At 33.4% G+C, this 24049-nt stretch overlaps 2 protein-coding genes across 2 annotated transcripts in view; both read right to left on the bottom strand.

Moving 5' to 3' along the window:
* The window catches only part of LOC143230393 (uncharacterized), a 29332-nt gene extending 27279 nt beyond the window's left edge, over window positions 1-2053 (bottom strand). Inside the window, exon 1 of the mRNA XM_076463894.1 lies at window positions 1874-2053. Coding sequence (XP_076320009.1) covers window positions 1874-2015 — 142 coding nt within the window. The 5' untranslated portion in view covers window positions 2016-2053. The remainder of the gene's footprint in view (window positions 1-1873) is intronic.
* Window positions 2054-18282: 16229 nt separating this feature from the next.
* LOC143228226 (substance-K receptor-like) lies at window positions 18283-20438 on the bottom strand. The gene is made up of 2 exons (XM_076459522.1): window positions 20235-20438; window positions 18283-18957 (listed from the first exon to the last, which is right to left on the bottom strand). Exons 1-2 carry the CDS (start codon window positions 20382-20384, stop codon window positions 18418-18420), a joined length of 690 nt encoding a protein of 229 aa, XP_076315637.1. The 5' UTR covers window positions 20385-20438; the 3' UTR covers window positions 18283-18417.
* Window positions 20439-24049: the final 3611 nt, after the last annotated feature.

The raw sequence follows: 24049 nt of genomic DNA, 5'->3' as shown, positions 1-24049 counted from the left end.
AGCATAAGCCTGATTTAAATTGTTCATGTGATGTGAAATTTTTATTAATTTCCATTTTGGTTTTTAAAATATCAGCATAATTTTAGAGTTATACAACTAACGAAAAGTCTAATTTTTTATGTAATATTCACCCTATAATACAATCCCGCTGATGCTAAAATTTTGCAGTCGTTAGGAGTTTAAAACGTTAGTAACAGAGTGGATGGCAGGTTGAAGTAATGACCATGACTTAACACTATTTAATGATTTTGAAATGCATTTATTCTTTACTTGTGAAAACACGGCATGTATATCATCATGATGGAACATTAGGGTATATGTATGAAACACTCAGGAGCTGGAAGTTATGTTAAACAAAAACCTTGTTGTCATTTGATTCTACTAACAATAAGACATTCTGTTGACGTTAACATTTTGTGTCGTTGAAGTCTTAAATAGAGAAAAATGTACATAGTCGTGACTCGACGCACCATTTTGTTTTCGAAGTTTTTCTTCAAACTTAACGTTAAAAATACGTTGCATTTTTTCTTCTTTTTTTACGGAGGGAGGAAGGGATGAGGGTAGTTGGTGAACTAATATAACAGTTGTACATTTCACTATGATATATATTTTTTCCATAGCTAATAGATTAAACGAGCAAACTTCAATAAGGAATCAACTGTTGTAGCACCTATATAATAAAATGAAACCCAGCTGGTGAGATTTAATTATAAAAAATGCCTTATAAAAGATTAATTTTTTATATAATGGAAACGTATGCTATATAATCAGATGTAGATCAGATACAAAATAAATTTGTTCAATTACTAAGTAAGTTCTGTCACAGCTAAGGAATACACTGGAGTAAACTGTGAAAATTTCATCATCAGTAAACCATCTGTTTCTATGAAGTGAGATGATATGGTACAGAAAATCAAATAGTAAATGTCATATAAGTTCATGTGAGTTAATAAGATCTGGTATTGATTATCAGCTGGTCGTTTAGGGGCATTTACTAACTTAAATAAGTTACCAACAACTTGATATCAAAAGAGTAATTCTAGCTCTTGAGATTAATCAATAGACATAAGTTAAAATAAGTTGATCGTCAATCAGTCAAGCTATAGTTCGATGAAGGTTTGATATTGCTTATTATATATTGGTCACGATATATTAGAATTGTGTTACTAAAATAAACGAATGCGATTTTATATTTCTATTTGTACCTGAGAAAGTTAATAACATTACATATTATTTGACAGTAATTATGTATTAATTACAAAATAAAAATAAAAAGTGTAATAAAAGTAAGATAAAAACTTCAACTTAAGTTTTATAAAAAGAGATTTAAAGTGGAAAAACGGGTAACAACAAAGATGTTAAATAAAAGCATTACACACATTAATGACTAAAGAACATCAAACTACATAAACAGATAACATTAAAATTACTGAAGACAAAAATAATTTGACATTTCCATTAGTTTACATTTTGGTTTTTAAAATATCGGCACAATTCATTGTTGTCTTAAATAAGAAGACACGTTTGAAATACCAGCAATACAAAAGTACTACATAATTTGACAGTAATTATAGATTAATTACAAAATAAAAATAAAATAAAAACTTCAATACTTTACAGAAATATATGGTAGCGTTTATCACAACCACTAAATCAGGCTTACAAATACACACTATAATAAGTAAACGTAGGAAAACTTCAACAGTCACTCGGAAAAATAAATTCAACATCGTTCAATCGTATTTATTACGATAAGTAAAACACATCAAAACTAGATATACGATACATCTATTCTAGGCTCTCAGAAATAGAAAGTTTTATACAGTAAAAATAACATTCCCACTTGAGTGTGAAACTGTGTTTACTCGTTCACCTGGAATTTTTGTAGAGTCAAGTTGTTCTGAAGATTTACTTCGCAAGCTTTTGGAGGAGCCGTAATTTGTTAACCCTAACCGGAGTCTTTTTTCGTGTTCTTCTTTAGGCACACATACCATAAACCACAAGCCGGACCCCATTTTTACATGACTACTATTTTCTTTCACCTGCTGACTCGTTCAATATAAACAACTAAAAGTGGCCAGTAGAAGGCGCTACCATCGAAGGCCGTTGTAGGTTTCCGCGTCGAATTTGTATGAAGGATGACATAACATCAGCTTTTCGGATAATTATGGTGTCACAAAAACACATAAGGTAATTAAACAGTCAAGATACTTTAAATCCCAACAAATAAAATTATGCAACTTCTTCCAACTAAAAAGTCAAAATATAAAGTGTGTAATTAAATGTTAATCACCAAAAACAATAGAGATTTGGAGCTTCTTTATGTTTTGAGAATCCCTAGACATTTATTTTGCTAGATATAAAATGAAAATACATTAAACTAACAGCGGTCTCTGTAAGACTGCAACGGTTTGAAATAGTACCGAGAAAGTAACAGACAGTCACACTGCCGTATTTAGTATCTGCAGAATAATAATATATACAATATTGTAAACAGATACTAAAATATGATTTACAAAAATAGAAAATGTTTGTTAAATTCCAGTTACTTCTATGTAAGTTGACTCCAGCAATTCACATTGTTATAAAGAAAGCTGAAGTACATGTTTTAACGAAATTATAAAAACTGAGTTTCAAAAAGAAAGAGTTAATAACATTCTAAAAGAAGAATTACTTTGTAATGAAACTGGCTGAACAAGGTTTTAAAATTCATGTAAGGCCCGGCATGGCCAGGTGATTAAGGCGCTCAACTCGTAATCTGAGTGTCGCGGGTTCGAATTCCCGTCCCACCAAACATGCTTGCCCTTTCAGCCGTGGGGGCGTTATAATTTGACGGTCAATCCTACTATTCGTTAGTAAAAGAGTAGTCCAAGAGTTGGAGGTTGGTGGTGATGACTAGTTGCCTTCCCTTACACTGCTAAATTAAAGACGGCTTGCGCAGATAGCCCTTGTGTAGCTTTGCGCGAAATTAAAAAACAAACAAACAAAATCCACGTAATTAAAATCAGTTGGTAATATTTAATGAAATTATCATTAGATGGAAGGAAATCGAGGTAACAGTTGTTGTTGTTTGTTATTAAGCACAAAATTATACAAAGGGCTATCTTTAATCTGCTACCACAGGTATTGTAGCCCGGTTTTAAGTGGTATGAGTCACACGCGTACCACTGTGCTACTAAGAAACTAACGTAACAGAGCTTAACAATGCGACACTATTTAACAGGACAATTTAATTATTGATTCTTCTCAGAAATACAAGAAGTAACACAGAGATAGTAATAATTAATATAATGTATACATTTTTGGCTTCTATGTCTCTTTCTGTGTATGAGCTTGTTGTCAGCCATCATCGGAAAGTGTGAAAACATATAACTCTAAAAATGGGATTTAAATACCCTCAATTTGTTGTTAAGCACAAAGTGACCTTCTGAACTTTATTGACTTCGATTTACTCTTTTTATGCACCTCATTCATCAGTTGAAAGATGCCCAATCGATTCACCACAGAAATCCAAATACATTAAAAATGTAGACAACACACTTTGCAAGATATTAATATCGTAATAAGATATGTTTTTTTTCTCTATAAGTCTGTAATTGAAGAATGTAACAAGTATTACTGAAATGATGTTTAAAGATTTACAAAATTCTACTTATTCTTTAGAATAACTTTCAGTTGAATTGTCTATTAGGGAGTCATAAAAAGTGGAAATCCTCAACAGCCGCGACTATAATTACATCTCAAATCGGTCAAGAAAAAACAACAGCAACTCAGAGCCGTTTTATGAACAGCTATGTCGCAGCTAAAAATATTAAAGTTTGATATTATTACCAAGTAAGCATACATTACGTATTTTGTATTTAAGGAATAAAATTTAATCATTAGAAACATATATATATATACACACATACATATATAGTAGTTTCTGGAAAGTTGTTTTTTTTTGTATGAAATAGTTGGAATGAGCCTATAAGTTTTTTATTGTCTTCAGTTTTATTTAACAAAACTATAAACACGTTTGACATAAATGAAGGAAAGATTATTTTGGTATACCTATGTGTAGAAATGTTTTTAAATGTGCAAGAGAAAACATATATTTTATTTAGTTAGTTTGTGATTGTTTTAAAAGACAGTTGGATAAGTTAAAATCTTGACACTAATATTAAGCCATAGAAAGTTAGAAAAAAATTTGTTGAAAAGAAATACATGTGTATTAAAAATAAAGTTAATTGTGGAATAAAGTACGTTATGTTGTATGCGGGATTTGATCTCATCGATTGATAAGTAGAAGTTATTCGTTTTTCACTGTCTGTTTTTCGACAGTTACAATGTTATAAACATTATGGAAATATTTTAATACCGTGTTTTATTACAAGGTTTCTCTCATCCTAGAATTTGATGAGCCGAATTTATGAAATCATCCAGTATATATTATTGGAAATAGTTCTTGTTTTCAGAACTATTTAGGCATATAATATCATGAATAAGAAGACACGTTTGAAATACCGGCAATATGTCAATGTTAAAAGACCCACTATTGTTCAGTATTTCAATATAGTTGTGTTGATGGGCTATATAACAGTCAAGGACTTCCTCCGACCTCTTGGGGATTACATGGAAACCGGACGCGTTGCTGTTTCTTTAATAACGAACAGGTACTACCTACACAATTTGTGACAGATATGTTTTAATCCAAATTTTACTCTGAAGTAAATGGTTTTATATAGGATGTCAATAAACGCATGTCTTTTAAAATAATTGTAATTCAAATAGCTGTTTAACATACAATTGTACAAACGTTACAACTCACGTCCATATTTCATATGAACTGATGAAACTTGTAGTAAATCTAAACATTAAACATTAAAAATTAGACTAGAAATTCTGTTTTTTCTGGTAAAATACTACCGTATAAAGTCACGGAATCGATTCCAACAACAATGGCTTAATTGTGTTTCTTATTTTTTGTAGTAATGAACTATACCACATTATTGTAGTACACAAGTAAACCATAGCAGTGTTGCACTTTACTTCATATCGATTTAACGAAGTTCGAGATAACTCTAATCAGTTTTATTAGCTCTAACACCGCATTAACTTGGTTACGCTCTAACATACCATAGCAATTTTGACAGACGTCAACGCCACCCAATATCAAGTTTGTGTTACCACTGATGTCGTTCTCTTGGAAATCTTCCTAAACACTAGTGGTACCACTCACCTGGTGTTTCATGATGGTAGATTTCATATAGACAGTTGTAGTTTAAATTAAGCAGTGTCATAGTGTATTTCGCAGTGCTACTAAAATTAAGCAATGTCATACCGTATTAAGCAATGTTACAGCGCATATCGAGGGTAAAGTTAAATAGCGTCAAATATCGTTTATGATATAGGATACTAAAACTAAACAGTATCGTAGCATATTTCATACCGTTTCTAAAATTATAACGCATTTCATACATTTATAACATAATTTTCTTTTTTGTTTTTTTATGTGAAATAATTGATAAATTGAAAAAAAAAAGAGTTTCTCTAAGAAAATGTCCTTCCGTTGATTTTTAACAGGAATTATAATGTAATAATCATAAATAAACTTAAATTTGTGATATATTTCATGTGATTTGTTTTTGGTGTTGGTACATCAACCCACACATTAACTAACTGACTTCAATGTACTGTGGTGATTACACTTACGATAAGTAGCCCTATAAGTGAATGATAATAGGGGCTTACACTTTTGCTTATCTTATTGATAGTGCACTGGTGTTCAAATCCCTATCTTATTGATAGTGCACTGGTGTTCAAATCCCTATCTTATTGATAGTGCACTGGTGTTCAAATCCCTATCTTATTGATATTGCACTGGTGTTCAAATCCCTATCTTATTGATAGTGCACTGGTGTTCAAATCCCTATCTTATTGATAGTGCACTGGTGTTCAAATCCCTATCTTATTGATATTGCACTGGTGTTCAAATCCCTATCTTATTGATATTGCACTGGTGTTCAAATCCCTATCTTATTGATAGTGCACTGGTGTTCAAATCCCTATCTCATAGCTTCTTTTCACATATTCTCTGTATTTCATACAGGATCTAAAATCAAGCAGTGTCATAATGTATTTCAAAGCATTACTAGAGCCGAAGTAGGGTATGTAATAGAGTTCTTAAGAGCTCATAACAACATTTGTTTATGAAATTCATTACAATAACAATCGCGACACCAATTTTCCCTGTGCACAATAAATGAAGAATCACGATGTCCACCGAAATAGATCGTGTTTTGTTACAATAACTGAAGGATCACACTGTCCATCGAGAGATGTAGGACTGTTGTTTCTTAGCATTATGCAAATAAAGTTATTGTGTATATGGTGTCGTGATATTTATTGAAAATATGCACGAGTGCTACGAGCATAATGTATTCAAAGTCATTACATTATAAGGTTCTGTTGTATCCTATTGCAACGTACGAAGAGTAACTACCTTGCGAAACACCTTGATGTTGGATGGATGATGATGTAGAAAGGACAATCTGTATTCTATTTACCATGGGTATCGAAACATAGCGCTCTGATACTAGTGGGCAGGATGGATGATCTCCTCTTAAGATCAAAATGGTTTAAAGGGTTCTCATTAATAGTGAAATGGGTTAAAGAATTTTTTTATAGGTGTGGGTGACCCAACGCGATATATAAAGTCAAACTTGTGTAGCTATCTGTTATGTTGGAATTTTATAAATTAGAAAGAAATATGGTGCGTTGAAAAATATTGTGCATGAAGTAACATTGTCAGAGCTGTCCGAATAGAGAACTGTGTTTTCAATAACAGTCGTAAAGAATATATTTACAATATAAAATAAAGGTTTCAAGTATAATCAGTTTTTATAATCACAGCGTCTTTGGATCAGCAGTAACTTTATATCTTATAATGCAAAACGCATGGTCCGATTCTCTGAGATGAAAAGAGTGTAGATAGACAAGAACAAGAATAATCAAAATATATTCTGGAACTCTCTCTGATTGGTGTATCTTTCATACAATAATTTCCAAACATTGTTGCAAGTCCAGTCCATATTTTTATTCTTGATGTTCCTTAAGTTTTGTTTTCTAATTTTATGATAATTATTTAGTTGCATATGATCCACCTTTATAACTTGTTTTATCTTTTTTTATTTTCAAGAAAGAGACTGTTAATGGACCATCTAAACAAACATGCTACTGTTCTATATATTTCCAACTTGAAAATTATTTGTACTTCTCGAAAAACAGCTTCAATGAACACTGTAATCCATATTCTCAAAATATTTTATTTAAAATTTGGAATGGTTAGGTTTACTTTCTTACTGTTTCTGGTTTGATGTTATTTATTGTTTATTGAAAAGATATAAAGTACAAATTCTTAGGAAGAAAAATAAAGAACCAACAGAACAAAGTTTTTCTTGTTAATATACACGATTTTATTAGAGTCACGTAAACCATACATATTACAAAGGAAGGGTTAACTTCATTCAGAAGGATAGCAAATAAGTGTTCCATACTTGTGAGTACAACGAGATATAACAAAACGCATATTTTAGCAGCCAATACCCGTAAAACCAGGGATATATAACTAAGCTCTTTCAGCAGTGTACTACGTCTAGAGATGTCTAATTAAACTTATTTAAAACTATTCTCCCATATATAAAAACATATGTCTAAGCCTTTCCAGCAATATTTTAATAAGCTTATAGTGGATTCATCCACCACAATGATTTTTTAGGTTCAAGAATAACAATTATATATTATATCGTTGTTTTTCTTTCCGTAAGCTAATCTATTATAAATAAGTTTGAAGTTTGTGTTACCAGTGGTGTCTGTCTTCTTGTAACTAAAACACGAAAACACCCTAAACGTTTGTAGTTTTGTTTACCTGGTGTACTTACCTGATTTAATCCGAAAAATACCTCTTATTCCATGGGTCTTACATTTATATCTGTTACCCCTCATTATCAATTAGCCAACCGAGCATAATATCTTTGAGTTCAACCTCAACTTACAGACTAACCATGTTTAATTACATTAGATCCTTATGTTCAGTCTCATGAATGTATAGATCTAATCTTGTTTTGGAATTTCGCACAAAGCTACTCGAGGGCTATCTGTGCTAGCCGTCTCTAATTTAGCAGTGTAAGGCTAGAGGGAAGGCAGCTAGTCATCACCACCCACCGCCAACTCTTGGGCTACTCTTTTACCAACGAATAGTGGGATTGACCGTCACATTATAACGCCCCCACGGCTGGGAGGGTGAGCATGTTTGGCGCGAGTCGGGCGCGAACCCGCGACCCTCAGATTACGAAGCGCACACCTTAACGCGCTAGGCCATGCCGGGCCCCTGATCTAATCTTATTTAACCACATTAGATCGTTAAGTTCAATCACATGAACTTACAGATCTAACTCTGTTTAACCACATTAGATCCCTGAGTTCAACCTCAACTCACAAACCTAACTCTGTTTAACCACATTAAATTCTTACATTCAACCTCAACTTACAGATTCAGTCCTGTTTAACCACATTAGATTCTTAATTTCAACTTCATGAACTTACAAGTAGTGTCATATTTTCAATTATATGTGCCATAAAAAGTAAACTTAAGGGTCTTGTTTCAGCATACACAATTCAAAGTGTAAGTCGCATATAACAATACAATACCTTTATATTCAGTCTTATTTAACCATTCAATATACATATGTACGATTCTGTTTAATTTCAGTGTAACGACTCAAGAGCATTAAGTTCAACTTTGTGTAAGTATACATAATATCCAGTATCAATCCCATATAACCACATAATATATTTAAATTTGATCTAAGTAACAATACACAATTCTTAAGCTCAAAATTTCTAACCACATAGGAGCTCTTGATACACCTTACATTGTATCTGGAATCCAGATATTATTCGGAGGCAATCTTCTGTAACTTCACGTGCCCGTATACTCAATCCTTTCATTTGTGCATGATCTCATCCACTTTTAAGCTTATTCTACTAATCACGTTTCCTTGTGATAAGATTCTACTGAACACAACTAGCTGAGTTTGTGTAGACCTTCGAATCAGAATTATAACTGTCAACAACTTCTGTATTTCTACATGCCCTCATCCATTAATCACGTATCTTTAGAGCCAATTCCTGTAGCGCTCAAGTAGTTGAGTTTGTTTAACTTCTAGATCAAACTTACAACTAACAACTGAAAGCTTGTTTTACTAATTACGTCTCCTCACAAATAAATCCTGTAAAAATCATGTAGTTGAGTTTGTTTAGACTTTCAGATCAGACTTACATTCGACAACAACTTCTGTAAATGTGCATGATTTCATCCAGTCAAACGCTTGTTGTACTAACGTACCAACCAGTTTTTCTTAAAAGCAGATTAAATAGGGCTGGAATACCACAGTATATTTAGACCTCCAGACAGACTTATGTCTGACAGCTTTTCCTGGAAAAAATAAATTAATATTTGAATAAAGTCATCAATTAATATTTACAAATGTTTCTCTGACTGCTTAATTGTTTGGTATTTTGAATATAAGTTTTACCTTCAATATTCACTTGAAATACGGTGTCCATATTATATATACAGTACTGTCTCAAAGTATTAGAAGAAGAGAATATTTTGTCATTTTATTTCCATTTTGTGGAGCTAATTCTTCCATCTTGCATAATGTAAATTTCAACACTGTGATAATGCTTCACTGATCCCTGTTGATAACTGAACGAATGAAGGTGAGGCTATTTATCGTTCTTTACAATTCCCTTATACTTGCACTAAAGTCATGTCATAAGAATTCTGTTTGAATGAATATACTGATCAAATTTAGGGTCTGAAATAACTGTCATGGTATCCCAAGTGATAGCTTAGCAATATAGAAATAAGTTAGCAAGGAGCCAGCATACGGTATCGGTATATGTTAGAAGAAACCTTGACAAAAACAGTATTTAACATTATATATTAAGTTTTGTTGTCACACCACGGCCTAGAAACATAGAGAATTGTCAGTAGAGCATAGAATCATTATAAAATACAAAGTTGAACTGTTGAGGGTTGAAAAAGAGTGTTATGGACGGATGAGTACAATTTTAAAAGTGCAGGTTGTACATCCGGCAGAATAAGGTAAAATATACTTATCTCAATGCATAGCACATACCATGAAGCATGGAGGAGGCAGTGTTGTTTAAGAAGTACTTTTCTTCTGAGGCGACAGAAGATATTTGCAAAATAGATAGAATAATGGACAAGCGCATGTACCATCAAATGGTATACCCAGTGGTTTAAGTATTATTGGTATATAATTCTACTACCAAGAAGGTATTAATCTCAAATATTCATCCAACCTATGAAGAAATTACTTAGCTAAGAAAAAACCTGAGATAGTCATTCAATTGATGCATTGTCCCCTATTGAGCACCGATCTCAACCCAATTAAGTAGATCTGGAATTTGATAGATAGAAAATTTGACAAATTAAAAGTTGCTTCCAAGGAAATTTATGGGAGTGTATTAGAGACATTTGGAGTAAAATCTCAAATAACAGTTTGATTAAATATATTCCAATAATGCATGAAGGACTGTCTGCAGCTATTAAAGCAAAAAAGAGATACACAAAATATTAACAGTTTGGTAAACTCAAGAACTTCCACTTAGTTTCTGTTGTGCTAAGTACAAAGATTAATAAAATTGTAATGTTTCACCTATGATTTACCTTCCATTGTTCTTTGAAAGTAACCTGAAATCTAATTTTTAACTTTGTCCTAACACTTTTGCACATTACTGTATATATATATATATATATATATTGTACTTGTAAAATTATATCTTTGGAAAGTTTGATTTTATCCATCTTGATAACTGGTTTTGATTTCTTATCAACTGCATGACGATGTATGGATTACTGATGTCGCCTTATGCAAGATTTCCGACTATTGTAACATTAGGTTAACCTAGTGATAGCACAAAAAACAAAATTCTAGTTAAAAGGAAAACAATAAATAAGTATTTATTTAGGGTCTTGACTGTGAAAGTATGTTAACAAATGCAATGAAGTAAATAGTTATCGAACATTTTTATTTATTTTATTAATCTAGTTCACAAGTATAAAGTATAAAATATAACTGGACACATACATCATAACGTGCAACGTCATATAATTACTTCAAGCTGAATATTTCCTATAAATAATAATATGTTAGATGGTTGCATTCTTTATTTATAACATGTATTATATACATGCGTACTCATTAACCACGCTGCTGTGGAGCTAAATGTGATATAACGTAGTGGCATTGGAGCATCGTGTAAACCATTTCGAAGATATAGGTATCTTAAAATAAATTTGTTCTATCATACAAAAAGACAAATTCTGACACTAACCCCAAAAGGTAAAGCATCCCTTTTATTTTTAGATATATACAATTATCCTTTTGGACTCTAATTATTTATGTACTACCCAAAACAGAAAATAAATCTGGAGCTGATAAAGAAAGAGGAAAACAACACACTCTACCTTCCAGAAACGAATTGATTTCCTTCATAAATGAGAAAAACCTTAATATCACATTAATTTTAACATTCGAAGAAAACATTAAAATACGATTATGATCAAGTAATTACGGTAAGGTTGTGGTGATCAGGTATCAATAATTGTCATGTTTTATTTCCGCATACGATCACCTAAATTTAGTTATTACCTACTAGCTCTCATTTCCATATTTTTATTGCCATTTATAAATATGTAATAATTACTTATTATTTTTATTCTATGTTTGCTGCTAATTTGTTGTCCTTTGCAGACAAGTCTTGAGAAGGGTTGTTCCTGTGTAACTTTCTTAATAGGAAAAAGGAGAAAACCCAAGACATTTTACAAAGAAGATAAATACATAGTGTGTTTATACGAGAAAATTATAGACATTCAGGCGTACTTCCCAATGTAATAGATCTTTCAGAAAATACAAAAAAGATATGTAATCAACATGAAGTCAGACCAGTGTTCAGGATCCACAATATCATCCAATCGCAGTTAATACAAATCTACCTGAAGACTCAATGGAAAAAAAAAAACACCACTTAGAACATCCCTTGCGAATGCAGATACCAATAAATTGTTGAAACAAAAAGACCAAAAACATGTATAATTCAGAAGCATAATATCAAGTATGTTTGTTTTGTTTTTGAATTTCGCGCAAAGCTATTCGAGGACCAGCCGTCCCTAATTTAGCAGTGTAAGACTGGAGGGAAGGCAGCTAGTCATCACCACCCACCGGAATTCTTGAGCTACTCTTTTATCAACAAATAGTGGGATTGACCCTCACATTATAACGCCCCCACGGCTGAAAGGGCGAGCATGTTTGGTGCAAGGGATGGGAACCCGCGACCCTCAGATTACGAGTCGCACGCCTTAACGCGCTTGGCCATGCCGGGCCTAATATCAAGTCATCCCATAAGTAATATCCGAAAATTTAATACAGAAAGTGCATTATCATTTCTGTCTTTGTAGAAGGCTTTAATGACTAAAATATGTAGTACGACGTGTATAAAAATGTTCAGGCAAATAAAGGAAATTAACCCAACTCCACTTTTTCAGATCATTAATCAAACAAACCCTCATGTGTATGGATGTGTCTGAGGAGCATATTAGGTATATATTGCTTTGTGAGTTTTAAAAAGGCAATACTGCAGCAGAAACTATACGAAACATTCAAGGTGTTTACGGTGCAGAGTCTCTTAATAAAAGAAAATGCCAAAGATGGTTTTAGAAGTTCAAATAAGGTGACTACAGCTTAAGTGATTCGTCCTGTTGAGTTTAATAATGACTTGCTGCTGGCTGGAAATGATGAAGGTTGTGCTTTAACAGTTAAAGAACTAGCACAGAAGTTTAATTTAACTAATTCAACAGTTCACCGTCATCTGTAACAGCTTTGAAAGGTGTCAAAACTTAGAAAATGGGTTCCCCCATGATTTTACAGAAGCCAACCTCAGAGCAACTCTGGTAAACGTAACTCAAATTTTTTGGACAGGTTAGTGGCTGGACGTGAAAAATGGATATTTTATAAAAATGTTAAGCGCCATAGACAATGGTTTAGTGCAGGTAAACTGTTTAAAGCACAGCCCAAAATGGACCTCCACCATAGAAAATTCTTTTTAAGCATTTGATGGAATATTGTTGGTGTGATTCCTTTGAGTTGCTGCCACTCAATGTAACGATTATATCAGACTTCTCTTGTAAACAGTTAAAACGCTTTAATGATGCACTGAAAGAAAAGAGACCTGCTTTGATCAGTCGTAAAGTGTTGTTTTACACCAGAATAATGCACAATTCTATACAGCAAGGATCACATCTGGAAAGATTAAAGATTGAAAATTTTCTACATCTACCTTATTCTCCAGACCTTGCCCCATCTGATTATCTTCTATTCCGAAGTTTGTAGAACTATCTTGACGAAAAGAAGCTTGGGACACATGAAGATGTCAAAAATACCCTCTCTACATTCTTTCCCTCCAAACCCTAAGAATTTTAAAGGAGTGGCATTCAGAAGCTTGTGAATTGTTGGCAGGAAGTAATTAATAATAATGGAACATACATTATTGATTAAATAACATTAAAAGCGTTTGAAATCATTTCTCTTTTTCTGACATTATTTAAGAGATAACCTGATAGATATAAAGAACTCGACAATATCGATCTATCGTCAAAAGTCCATCATGTAGCAGAAGACCATACAATAAAATTAATTGATGCTAAAATGATGGTACACGACTAACACACAAAAATATAAAAGTTTTACAAATCTACCTAACTGATTACACACTGAGCGAACTTCACCAAAACCTGGATACCTTTCTATAAAATATTCAAATACTTAGTTGATTAAAGTTTTAATGGAGTAAATCATAGTCGAGTTGATAATGTTTTAGTATTACTGTCAAAAAAACTCAGGATATAATCCTGACCACTAGAAATAGTATTTTTCAGGATTTCTCTGAAGATGGCAAGAGATTAGCAGCCAAAATGAATAATAAAGAATTCTTTACTAATTACTTAAAAATTAATTTAAATTTAAAAGGATAGTTACATAATTACAGTTACGTTATCATTTAGGCTATTGAAATATGAAAACAATTTAAATACAGTATTCAATCTAATGAATAGAACATCAACGAAAAATTATTGGTTACTTGCACCATTGTTGTTTAACTAGTACTTAACTACACCGAACAAACATTCTTTACAGAAGTAATTATTTCAACATTTTGACAAAGTTGTGAATGACAGCTAAGGAATTACAGACATTAGCCTATTTAAATATGTTAGTGAAAATACAGTATCAGCAATACAAAATGTTTTCTAATCATTAAAGAATGCTGGCCTTAAAAATGTCACATTGGTCATTATAGCAAGAAAGAACACTGTATATGAATGACATTTTAACGTGCCAAACCATTTTCCAAACATTCACCTACCTGACTCTCTAGCTCTGTTCTTCTCAAAGTAATACATCTGTAAACAAGTTTAACTCTTGCAAACACATAATGATATAAACTCAGAGCTTTCTTTGTTTCTATATCTGTCTACAATGTTACAATTTACTGACATATACTATTTTATAATTCCAACATGTGCACTGCAGTTTTGAAATCAAAAATAAATTGAGATCGTGAACAATAACTGAAAGACACATATACGTTTTTTTTTACAAAATGTGCAATGACGTGTTCTAGAAAAATGTCCATGTAAATTAAGAACTAGGATAAAGTGGGCTTCCATACTTCTGGCACTGAAGGACGATAACACTGCAATTTAGACATGCATTCTGTATCTTCAGATTCCTTACTTGAAATATTTATAACAACGACTGAGGTTTTGGTTTTTGAGATGCATTATTAGTTTTCTTGTGGATTTGTATTATATTTATTGTAAGAAATTAAGGCGATTCTAAACGCTGTTTTGACATAGAGATAGAGTGTGTTTTTTTCTTATAACAAAACCATATCGGGCTATCTGCTACGTCCATCGAGTGTAATCGAACCCCTGATTTTAGCGTTGTAAATCTATAGATTTACTGATGTTTCAGCGGAGAGACTTTGGCATAGAAATTGCGCACATGCGTGAAAACTACTCAAACTGAGACACTATCGTATACATATTTTACGTTAAAAAATATCTCTGAAGCATGGATAATGTTGGAGAATCCAATCAAGATTATCTATTTTGAAGTGAGAAACAGCATTGTATAATGTTTTCATGCTGGAATGAAAATTAACAATTCATCATTTCTACCCTAAACATTTCTCAAAAGAAGAGTTAAATTCGACCCCCCCTAATGACTCAAAGGTAAGTGCGAAATATTATAATATTAAAATCTGGGTTTCGATGCCTACTATGGGCACAGTCGTGATAGCTTATTGTGTAACCCTCTCTGCTCTTAACTATAAAAACAGTTAACTGCAAGCTCCAAAACTTCACTTGAATGCCGCAGAGCCATCTGCAAGCCATATTTAGACGTATGATTAGAGCATATTAGATAAATAATTTACCCACTATTCAATAAGAAGCATCATAATTCCAATTTCTTTACAGAAATAATATTAACACTCTGTATGTAAAAATCGTTCAGCTTACTTACTATGTAGATGGAATCATCCATGTAAATGTGACGTTTTAGACCTGGTTATAACTTATACCCGTCACTCAAACCTGAACGTTTTTTGTATTTTTTTTTCTGAGGATTTTTACAGTTTGAGTGAGATGTCGAACAAAAGGCTTAGTAACGTAGCAACAGTTACATTTTATAAATTATCAATTTGTACTAAACTGCTTTTCCTTCGAAAATTTTGTAAAAATGCTATCCATTATTTCGTGGAGTTATCGTAACTAATAAACTATGTTCTAAATTAATACCTTTAACAAAATCAAAACTGAAAAGCACTGAAACAATTTATTATACATACATACATGTATATATTAGCCACATTTATCTTAGTATTTTTAATTATTTAGTTTCTTGATGAGCGAGTAGCTAAAAGTTAAAATATATATTAAGTATAGTGTGAAATTCGTGGTAACTTTCTTCTCTTTGTATGACTAGATTGTACAAAAATTAATCTTATCGTCGCATAATTAGAATGCTTATAGATGAATACATGGAAATTATCAACAAACAACGGACACTAGAAAAACCTCACGTGCAACTATATTTATGTAATGCAGAAAGTGAGACAAACCATGTAATGGAATATTGGATGGAACGTGAAATGTTATTCTTATTACGAATAGGCGTGGCATAAGTTATTTACATAAATAGCATGCGAAACGTTTACGTTATAAAAAGTGTAACAAACTGTTCATGTATTTACATTGCACTGGCATGACATAACGTGTAAAATGTGGCGCTGTGTTTTATGGTTACAACAGGAAATGTTGTGTTATGTGCATCTCACAAAAATATATAGAGCGTGACATTGTTACTGACTTTATAGCATACGAAGTGTTACGCATTATGTCTACGTTACTTAGAAAAATGCGATTAATTGTTAGTTTGTTTGCTGAACACAAAACAATACACACTTTGCCGATAACTGTGTGTTTGTGTGTGTTTTCTTTTAGCAAAGCCACAAAGGCTATCTGCTCAGCCCACCGAGGGGAATCGAACCCCTGATTTTAGCGTTGTAAATCCGGAGACATACCGCTGTACTAGCGGGGGGCTTGCCGATAACTAAACTTGAACCTGCCTAGCCTGTCTATGCGATGTGCTCTTTCAACAACATCTCAAGTATGCAAGGCAAATCATTAAAATCAGTTTTCTTTCAGTAATAATTAATATGTTGTTAATATTATGACACTGTTTATTTAATAAAAGACATTTATCGTGTATTCAGAAATAAATTCTTCAAATACCATATGATAATCTGTGTCCTAACCTCTGCTCTAGTGTACATTGCTAATTTGTCTCATTCTCATGTGTATGTCTGCAGACTTACTATGCTAAAAACCGGGTTTCGATACCTGTGGTAAGCAGAGCACAGATAGCCCATTCTGCAGCTTTGTGCTTAATTCAAAACAAACAACAACAACATTCTCATGTGAAATAATCACTTCTAGAAGGCTTGATGGTACAGTTTTGATGTTAAAAATTCTTCCTCGTTAGGTTCAAAAATAAAACCTTGATTCCAAGATATAAAAACCCTAACTTTTGTAATTTTCAATTCTAACTTTACGCTTACTTTCTAAAAATTTAACAACCAAAACATTAACTCTGAACACAATAAGTGATAAAACCTTCTATCCAATTAGTTGTAATACTGAAACCATCACTCGAGCCATTTCAATAACAGCCGTCCAGTCCAAATTGGCTTAATGATAAAATAGTGATTCTAGGCTATTTTTGAATGAATTATTAAATACAAATCAGGTCTACTGTTCGTGTTTTGTTTTAAATCACAAAGCTAAATAATGGACTATTTGTGGTGTGTCCACAGCGGGAATTGAGTCCTGAATTTTAGCCTTAAAAGATTCCAAGCTTATCACAGAGCAACAGGAGGTCAAAGTTTTATGATAAATCCCCATACCGCTGTTGAAACTGAACGATAAATACCGTACCTTCTGTACAGGTTTAATTATAAATACTCTGTCCTATGGGAAAGTTGATGATAAACATCCTAATCTTGGCGGAAGATTAATGATACATACCATACTCTCTGTGGAAGTAAGTTTAATGATAAATATCCTATCCTAGGGTATTTTTCGTGTAAGTTTAACGATAACTGTTCTACCCGCTGTGGAAGTTTAATGGTAAATACACTAATCTATGTGGAATTTTAATTATAAATATACTAACCTATGTGGAAGTTTAATGATAAATACACTAGCCTCTGCGGAAGTTTAATTATAAATACCTATTCTCTGTAAAATATTAGTGATAGATACTCTACCCTCTATATAAGTTCAATTATGAATACTGTGTCCTTTGTGGAAGTCTAATGATATATATCCTACCCTTAGTATGAGTTTAATGGTAAAATCATCCTTCTATGCAAGTTCAGTAATAATCTTTGTGTTTTTTCCTCGTTAAAATAGAATCATAAATACAAGGTTTGTGTTTTGAAACGACTTTAAATGTTTTCAAAAATAGTCGAATTTCTAGATTTTGTGTGTCTTCCGGTGGTTCGTGGTAAGCTTTAGTACTTATAAAGCTAAAAGTCACGGTCACATCACATACATTTCTTTACTCTTATCAATATATTCTCTGTTCCTTACTTCCTATAATACGTACATTTCTTAATTATTAATGATTTTCAAGTAGTAGATATGATTTACTTTCATCCTTATTAGCTACTTTTTTCTATCAAATTTTCTTTATGTAATTGACTTTTTAATTTTATAGTTTATCTTCTGTTGGCATGATAAAATGCCATCGCTCTGACCCGATGGAAAGCGCTTCGTTTCTGGCATTGCAGTAGTTCTATAAAACAACGGCCGAATTTTTGGTTCAGCCAACAGCAGAGAAGTGGGTTAATGGCGCTGTTGGCGTGGCGCAGAAGTCCGAACGGCAGAAAAGCCATAAGGTATTCGTGAACCCCTTGCTGTAGAGGAAAATCCATTAAAAGAGTGGTGATGTTATAGGGTACCCAACAAACAGCAAATACGAGAGTTAAAATCACAAATCGTCTAGCCACGACGCGACGGCATTGAATAATTTTCTCCAGCCTGAAGGATGACGTCTGTTTCCGAAGTATAGGGCCAAAAGATTGATCTCTGGTCAGCTCTACCTTCTGGTCACAAAGCTGGATGCCAATTTTAAAGTAAGCTGAGAACATTACTACTGCTGGGAACACATTGACAATTAAAAATGTGGCCAGCCATAAATTCGACGGCCCCAAATGTCCTGCCACACTTCTACACAGTAGATGAAAGACACTTCTGTACTATATGAGAAAAGAATATGTGCATTAAACAAAACTTGGAATGGCATTGTCATCAGAAGACTCAACTAACTATAGGTTTTATACAATATGAAATTGTTATTTGCTGATAATTAAGTATACGGTTTTTAGATCTTGTAACTTGAATTAATCAAAGTTTACTCTAACTAAGTTTCTTCTGGGAAGTTGCAAACCCTTAAATAATCGACCTGTTGCGCTTCAATGCTTTTTCTTGCTGAAAGCCTAAGAGTTATAACTTATATTATGGTTAGTATATTGTAACACACTTTATTTGCAATTATAGGCTTGGAATTAGAAATGTATATTTCTCCTGTTGATGCTGTGGTTGCTTGCCCATTTCAGGGAACTAATGACTAGCCTGTTGGTTCACCAGTTCATTTGAGTAAAAGCTAAAATAAGATAAAAGCTAAATTTGAGTAAGATAAATTATAATAATAATTAACTGATGTTAAGAGAAATAAATAATAATGTGTTATAAATCTTTATCCAAATTTTGATTTGTAAATGATTTAAATATCATTAATAAACACTGCATTCCACACCTTAATTTAGTTCATATCATAACAGTTATTCATGTACTTTAATAAGATAAACTGTGTCCCAATGACTACTGATTTTTATTTTATCCCAGCTAGTCTGACGTTCCCTTGTATTGGCTGAAAAGCCTCGTCGGTACAGGATGTAACAGACATAGAGAGGTTGGTACATTATTTTGCATTTTTTTTACTCTCACTACAAGTTCTTAGAATTTCCAAAATGGTGTATGCTAATTTTTTTATTGATACTTTGTGATTAGAAGCTTTATTCAACTGAATTCTTGCATCTCTACCGGAGCCGGGAAAATTTAATTAACTGAAATGGTGCACCCAGATGACTTCCCTGCTGAAGAACTGAGGCCCTTAACTGTTTGAATTCCTGCAGTCTACTGGTATACATTCTTAGATTCCAGTATCTCTAACTGGATTGATGCGCGTAAGAGACCTCCCTAATCAAGTTGATGTATTTGCAAAGAAGTTAGAAGTTCAAGTTCTTCAAGTTTTCAATATCGCTGTTGAAAGTTCGAATATCACAAAACTCATTCTTAACCTTAAACGTTTACAGGCCACAATGTGTGTTTAGTCAGCTTAAGATTTGTTTCATTTCCTCAATTATTCGAATTATTATTTTAGTTCTTAAGTAATTGTCTAATGGAGTTTTCTATTGAAAATATGTTATCTGAAGATTTTAGAAGATACAAAAATCCACTGAGATAAACTCACTTGGTTAGTGGTGTCGATAAGCTGAATCCACCTGTCTGACGTACAACTAACATTGGCACAAAAATACCAAATGCTGCCAACCATAAAAACACGATTCCCCACCGGAAGTGACGTCTGCAGAAGCGCTTTCTGAATTTTATTGGATGACATATCACGACATACCTGTCGATGCTCATCGCAGTCATGGTAAAGACACTAGCTGAAACAGCGACACCTAGCAGAATTGAGTAACTCAGACTTAATACTATATAAAAAGAAAATTTATTAAAAGTGTTATTGTAATAACCAAGATATGTTGATTTTTTTACATGGAGCTGTCTTCAACAACGTAATACGTTTTGAAGTGATTGTACTTTAGAAAGGCATTAGTATAAAGTACTAATTTTTATTTAAAAAACAATCATAGGAAGCGTTACATTTGCTGAAACAAAGAAATATTCACGAGAATAAGCACCGGAATCTTCTCTCGCTAGTTTATTGTATTTACTTGTTATAATACATAATAGTGGTTATTAAAACACTTAGCAGGCAGAAGTTGTTATGCCACCTTGACACTTGACAGACTGAAGTTGTCTGCCCCCAGAGGCCGCGTTGCTAGCGTACATTTCTATGAGTCATAGAGAGTGCGGCTGTATAGTTCCACCTAGTAGTATCAAAATGAATATTGGTAGAGGAGAGGTAAAATCAAGAGCGCGTAGACAGTTCGCGAGCGAACAACCAGAGGGTAATAAATAAACATGTCTCAATTTTATAGTAATAAATAATATAAAAATTAATGCTTTATCAAATTTGATTTACAAATAAAACATTAAATTTGTTATTTAAATCTCTAATTCCTATCAATTATATATTTAGCTGCTTACTTCGTACAAAGGTAGGCGGTATTTCTGTAGGTGGATGTCTTCGCGTAAGGCTAAAACATGTAACGCTTTCGTTTCTATAAAATTGACAAACAAATCAGAAAATTTGTTTCCACCATCACCATTCTGCAAGACTTACACAATTAAACCTATAAATGAAAAATTATAAATTTGATAAGTACTAGAGGTTAAAAGAAAATATTTAATGTTTTACTATAATAAAACAGATTAGACAAAATATTAATTTTAAGACTTTCATCGTTACCATAAAATTAATCCCCAGTTGGGACAGCGGTAAGCTTACGAATTTACAACGCTAAAATCAGAGGTTCGATTCCTTTACTATAAGAAAACACACCCACACACACTAAAACTGAGGCATCTTGATCTATCACTATCTGATGGTTCTCTCACGAATTTTCTGCATGCTCATGATCTTACCCCTTCAATATCAACACGCCCTTTGATGCCACTTCAAGAAATTATTACCCTAAGATAGCAGCACTCTCTGTTCCTACTTTATGGAATTAGGCCTCTTAGTAAAGTGCCCCTAGTAACACTCCGTACGACGGTAGACTACTTCCGTCATGGAAAAGTCATGGAAACAAACAACTTCCGCCTGTCAACTGTCATGGCAACATGATAGCTTCTCCTTGTTAAATGCCCCGATAATAGCTCTTAAGATAGTAACGATAACATTTAATTGTTTTAGGGTTAAATAAACGTTATTTGGTAACGATAGTGTGCTAACGATTGTTAATACCTACCTTGCAATGTTGAGAATCCATCCCTTGGTAGATACTGTATGATTTCGAAAAGTCTCTTGAATGTCTTATCAGTGTCCTTGGTGGCAGCCAATGCTTGCTGAAAAGTTAGGCGTAAATAATACGCTTTAAAATTCGCAATCTCACACTGATCCAGCCAAAATAATGCGCTTTGAAATTTACAATCACACCCTGATCTATTGGCTGGATAAGTGAAGTAGTTTTTAGTGGAAGAAGAACCACTTTGACGTACGGACGAAAATCATAGAGATGAATTGGATAGCCGTGTGCATTGTCAATAACACGCAAGATCTTGAATGGAAATCGTGTTCAAGACAATATTTCTCAACTTCTGGGACAAAACAATTTTAAAATAAAGTAATAGTAATCCATGCCTTTGGAAGCATTGCCTTACTGATTCTTTTAAACTCGTCTGAGTTCTCAGAGTGGTACAAAAGCAATGGTTTTAACGTATAGTCGGGCCCGGCATGGCCAAGCGTGTTAAGGCGTGCGACTCGTAATCTGAGGGTTGCGAGGTTGCATCCCGGTCGCGCCAAACATGCTCGCCCTTTCAGCCGTGAGGGCGTTATAATGTGTAGGTCAATTACACTATTCGTTGGTAAAGGAGTAGCCCAAGATTTGGCGGTGGGTGGTGATGATTAGCTGCCTTCCCTCTAGTCTTACACTGCTAAATTAGGGACGGCTAGCACAGATAGCCCTCGAGTAGCTTTGTGCGATATTCAAAACAAACAAACTTTAACGTATAGTCACTAGCTGCATTGATCCCATAACCACCTTCATTGATTTTTTTTTAAACACATCCGGAAACAACTTGGCAGCGCTAGCATCACGCATCGCAGCTCACTTTAACATTATGAAAACTAGCACGCATTTAACGATTAGACTAACCACGATTAACTGAAAAAATTTTCGGAGTATTTACACACTTCTCCTTTATGTCTTCATAAAGTGTGGTTTGTTTTGAACTTCGCGTAAAGCTACTCGAGGGTTATCTCTGCTCGCTGTCCCTAATTTAGCACTATAAGACTAGCGGGAAGTTAACTAGTCAACACCACCACCTCTGACTCTTGGACTACTCTTTTACCAACGAATAGTGGTATTGACAATCACATTATAACGCCCCCACGGCTGAAAGAGCGAGCATGTTTGGTGTGACAGGAATTCGATCCCACGACCCTTAGATTACGAGTCGAGTGCCTCAACCATCAAGCTATGCTAGGCCAGTCTTCACAAACTTAGAAACCAGTGTATCACACTGACAGAACACTAATAAAGCTATTAAACAAACTAACTAGGAAACCAGTATATCATACTAACAGAACACTAATAAAATCAGTAAACAAAGTATCTTATAAACCAACATATCATACTGACAAAACACTAGTAAAGCTAGTGAACAATGTGACGTAGAAAACATTTTATCATACTGACAGAACACTAGTAAAGCTACTGAACAATGTAACATATCTGACAGAACACTAGTAAAGCTAGTGAACAATGTGACGTAGAAAACATTTTATCATACTGACAGAACACTAGTAAAGCTACTGAACAATGTAACATGGAAACCAGTATATCATACTGACAGAACACTAGTAAAGCTAGTGAACAATACAACTTAGAAACCATATCATACCTGCAGAAGACTAAGAATGTTATCATGTTGGCCGATGTTGCTATTAAAAAGCAGATGATGTAAAGGATGATGAGAACAATGTTAGACGGTCTCTTCAACGTTAATCTTTCTTCATTGTAGTTCTTCAAAACGTTGTTCCACGTAGAACCATTAATGGATTCTGATAAATTGATAGCAAGCTGGACCCAACCCTCTTCCAAAGGCATCTTGGCCTAGAATTTTATAAGAAACACATGATTATCAGCAGAAGTGTCATGTGCATACACGACTGTTAATGTTCTAATAAGCACCTGTACATAATTACCAGTATACATGTTAGTGTCACATAATAAAAACGATATTCCTACGCTACCGTTAGAAGTTCATGACTGTAATTAAGCAGTACTGTATAATATTGAAAGTTTCTACTGTATCTAACTTCTACCAAGAAAAAAGTACCTAACCTTGGGACACACATGTTGGCAATAATGTTTTAGGTCCTACATAGTACGTCAAAGTAGAACCGAAATACGAAGTACACTGGGACGGAAGTAT

This window comes from Tachypleus tridentatus, chromosome 10, assembly GCF_004210375.1.
Source record: "Tachypleus tridentatus isolate NWPU-2018 chromosome 10, ASM421037v1, whole genome shotgun sequence".
NCBI classification, from domain to species: Eukaryota; Metazoa; Arthropoda; class Merostomata; order Xiphosura; family Limulidae; genus Tachypleus; species Tachypleus tridentatus.
This window is presented reverse-complemented; position numbering and strand designations above follow the sequence as displayed.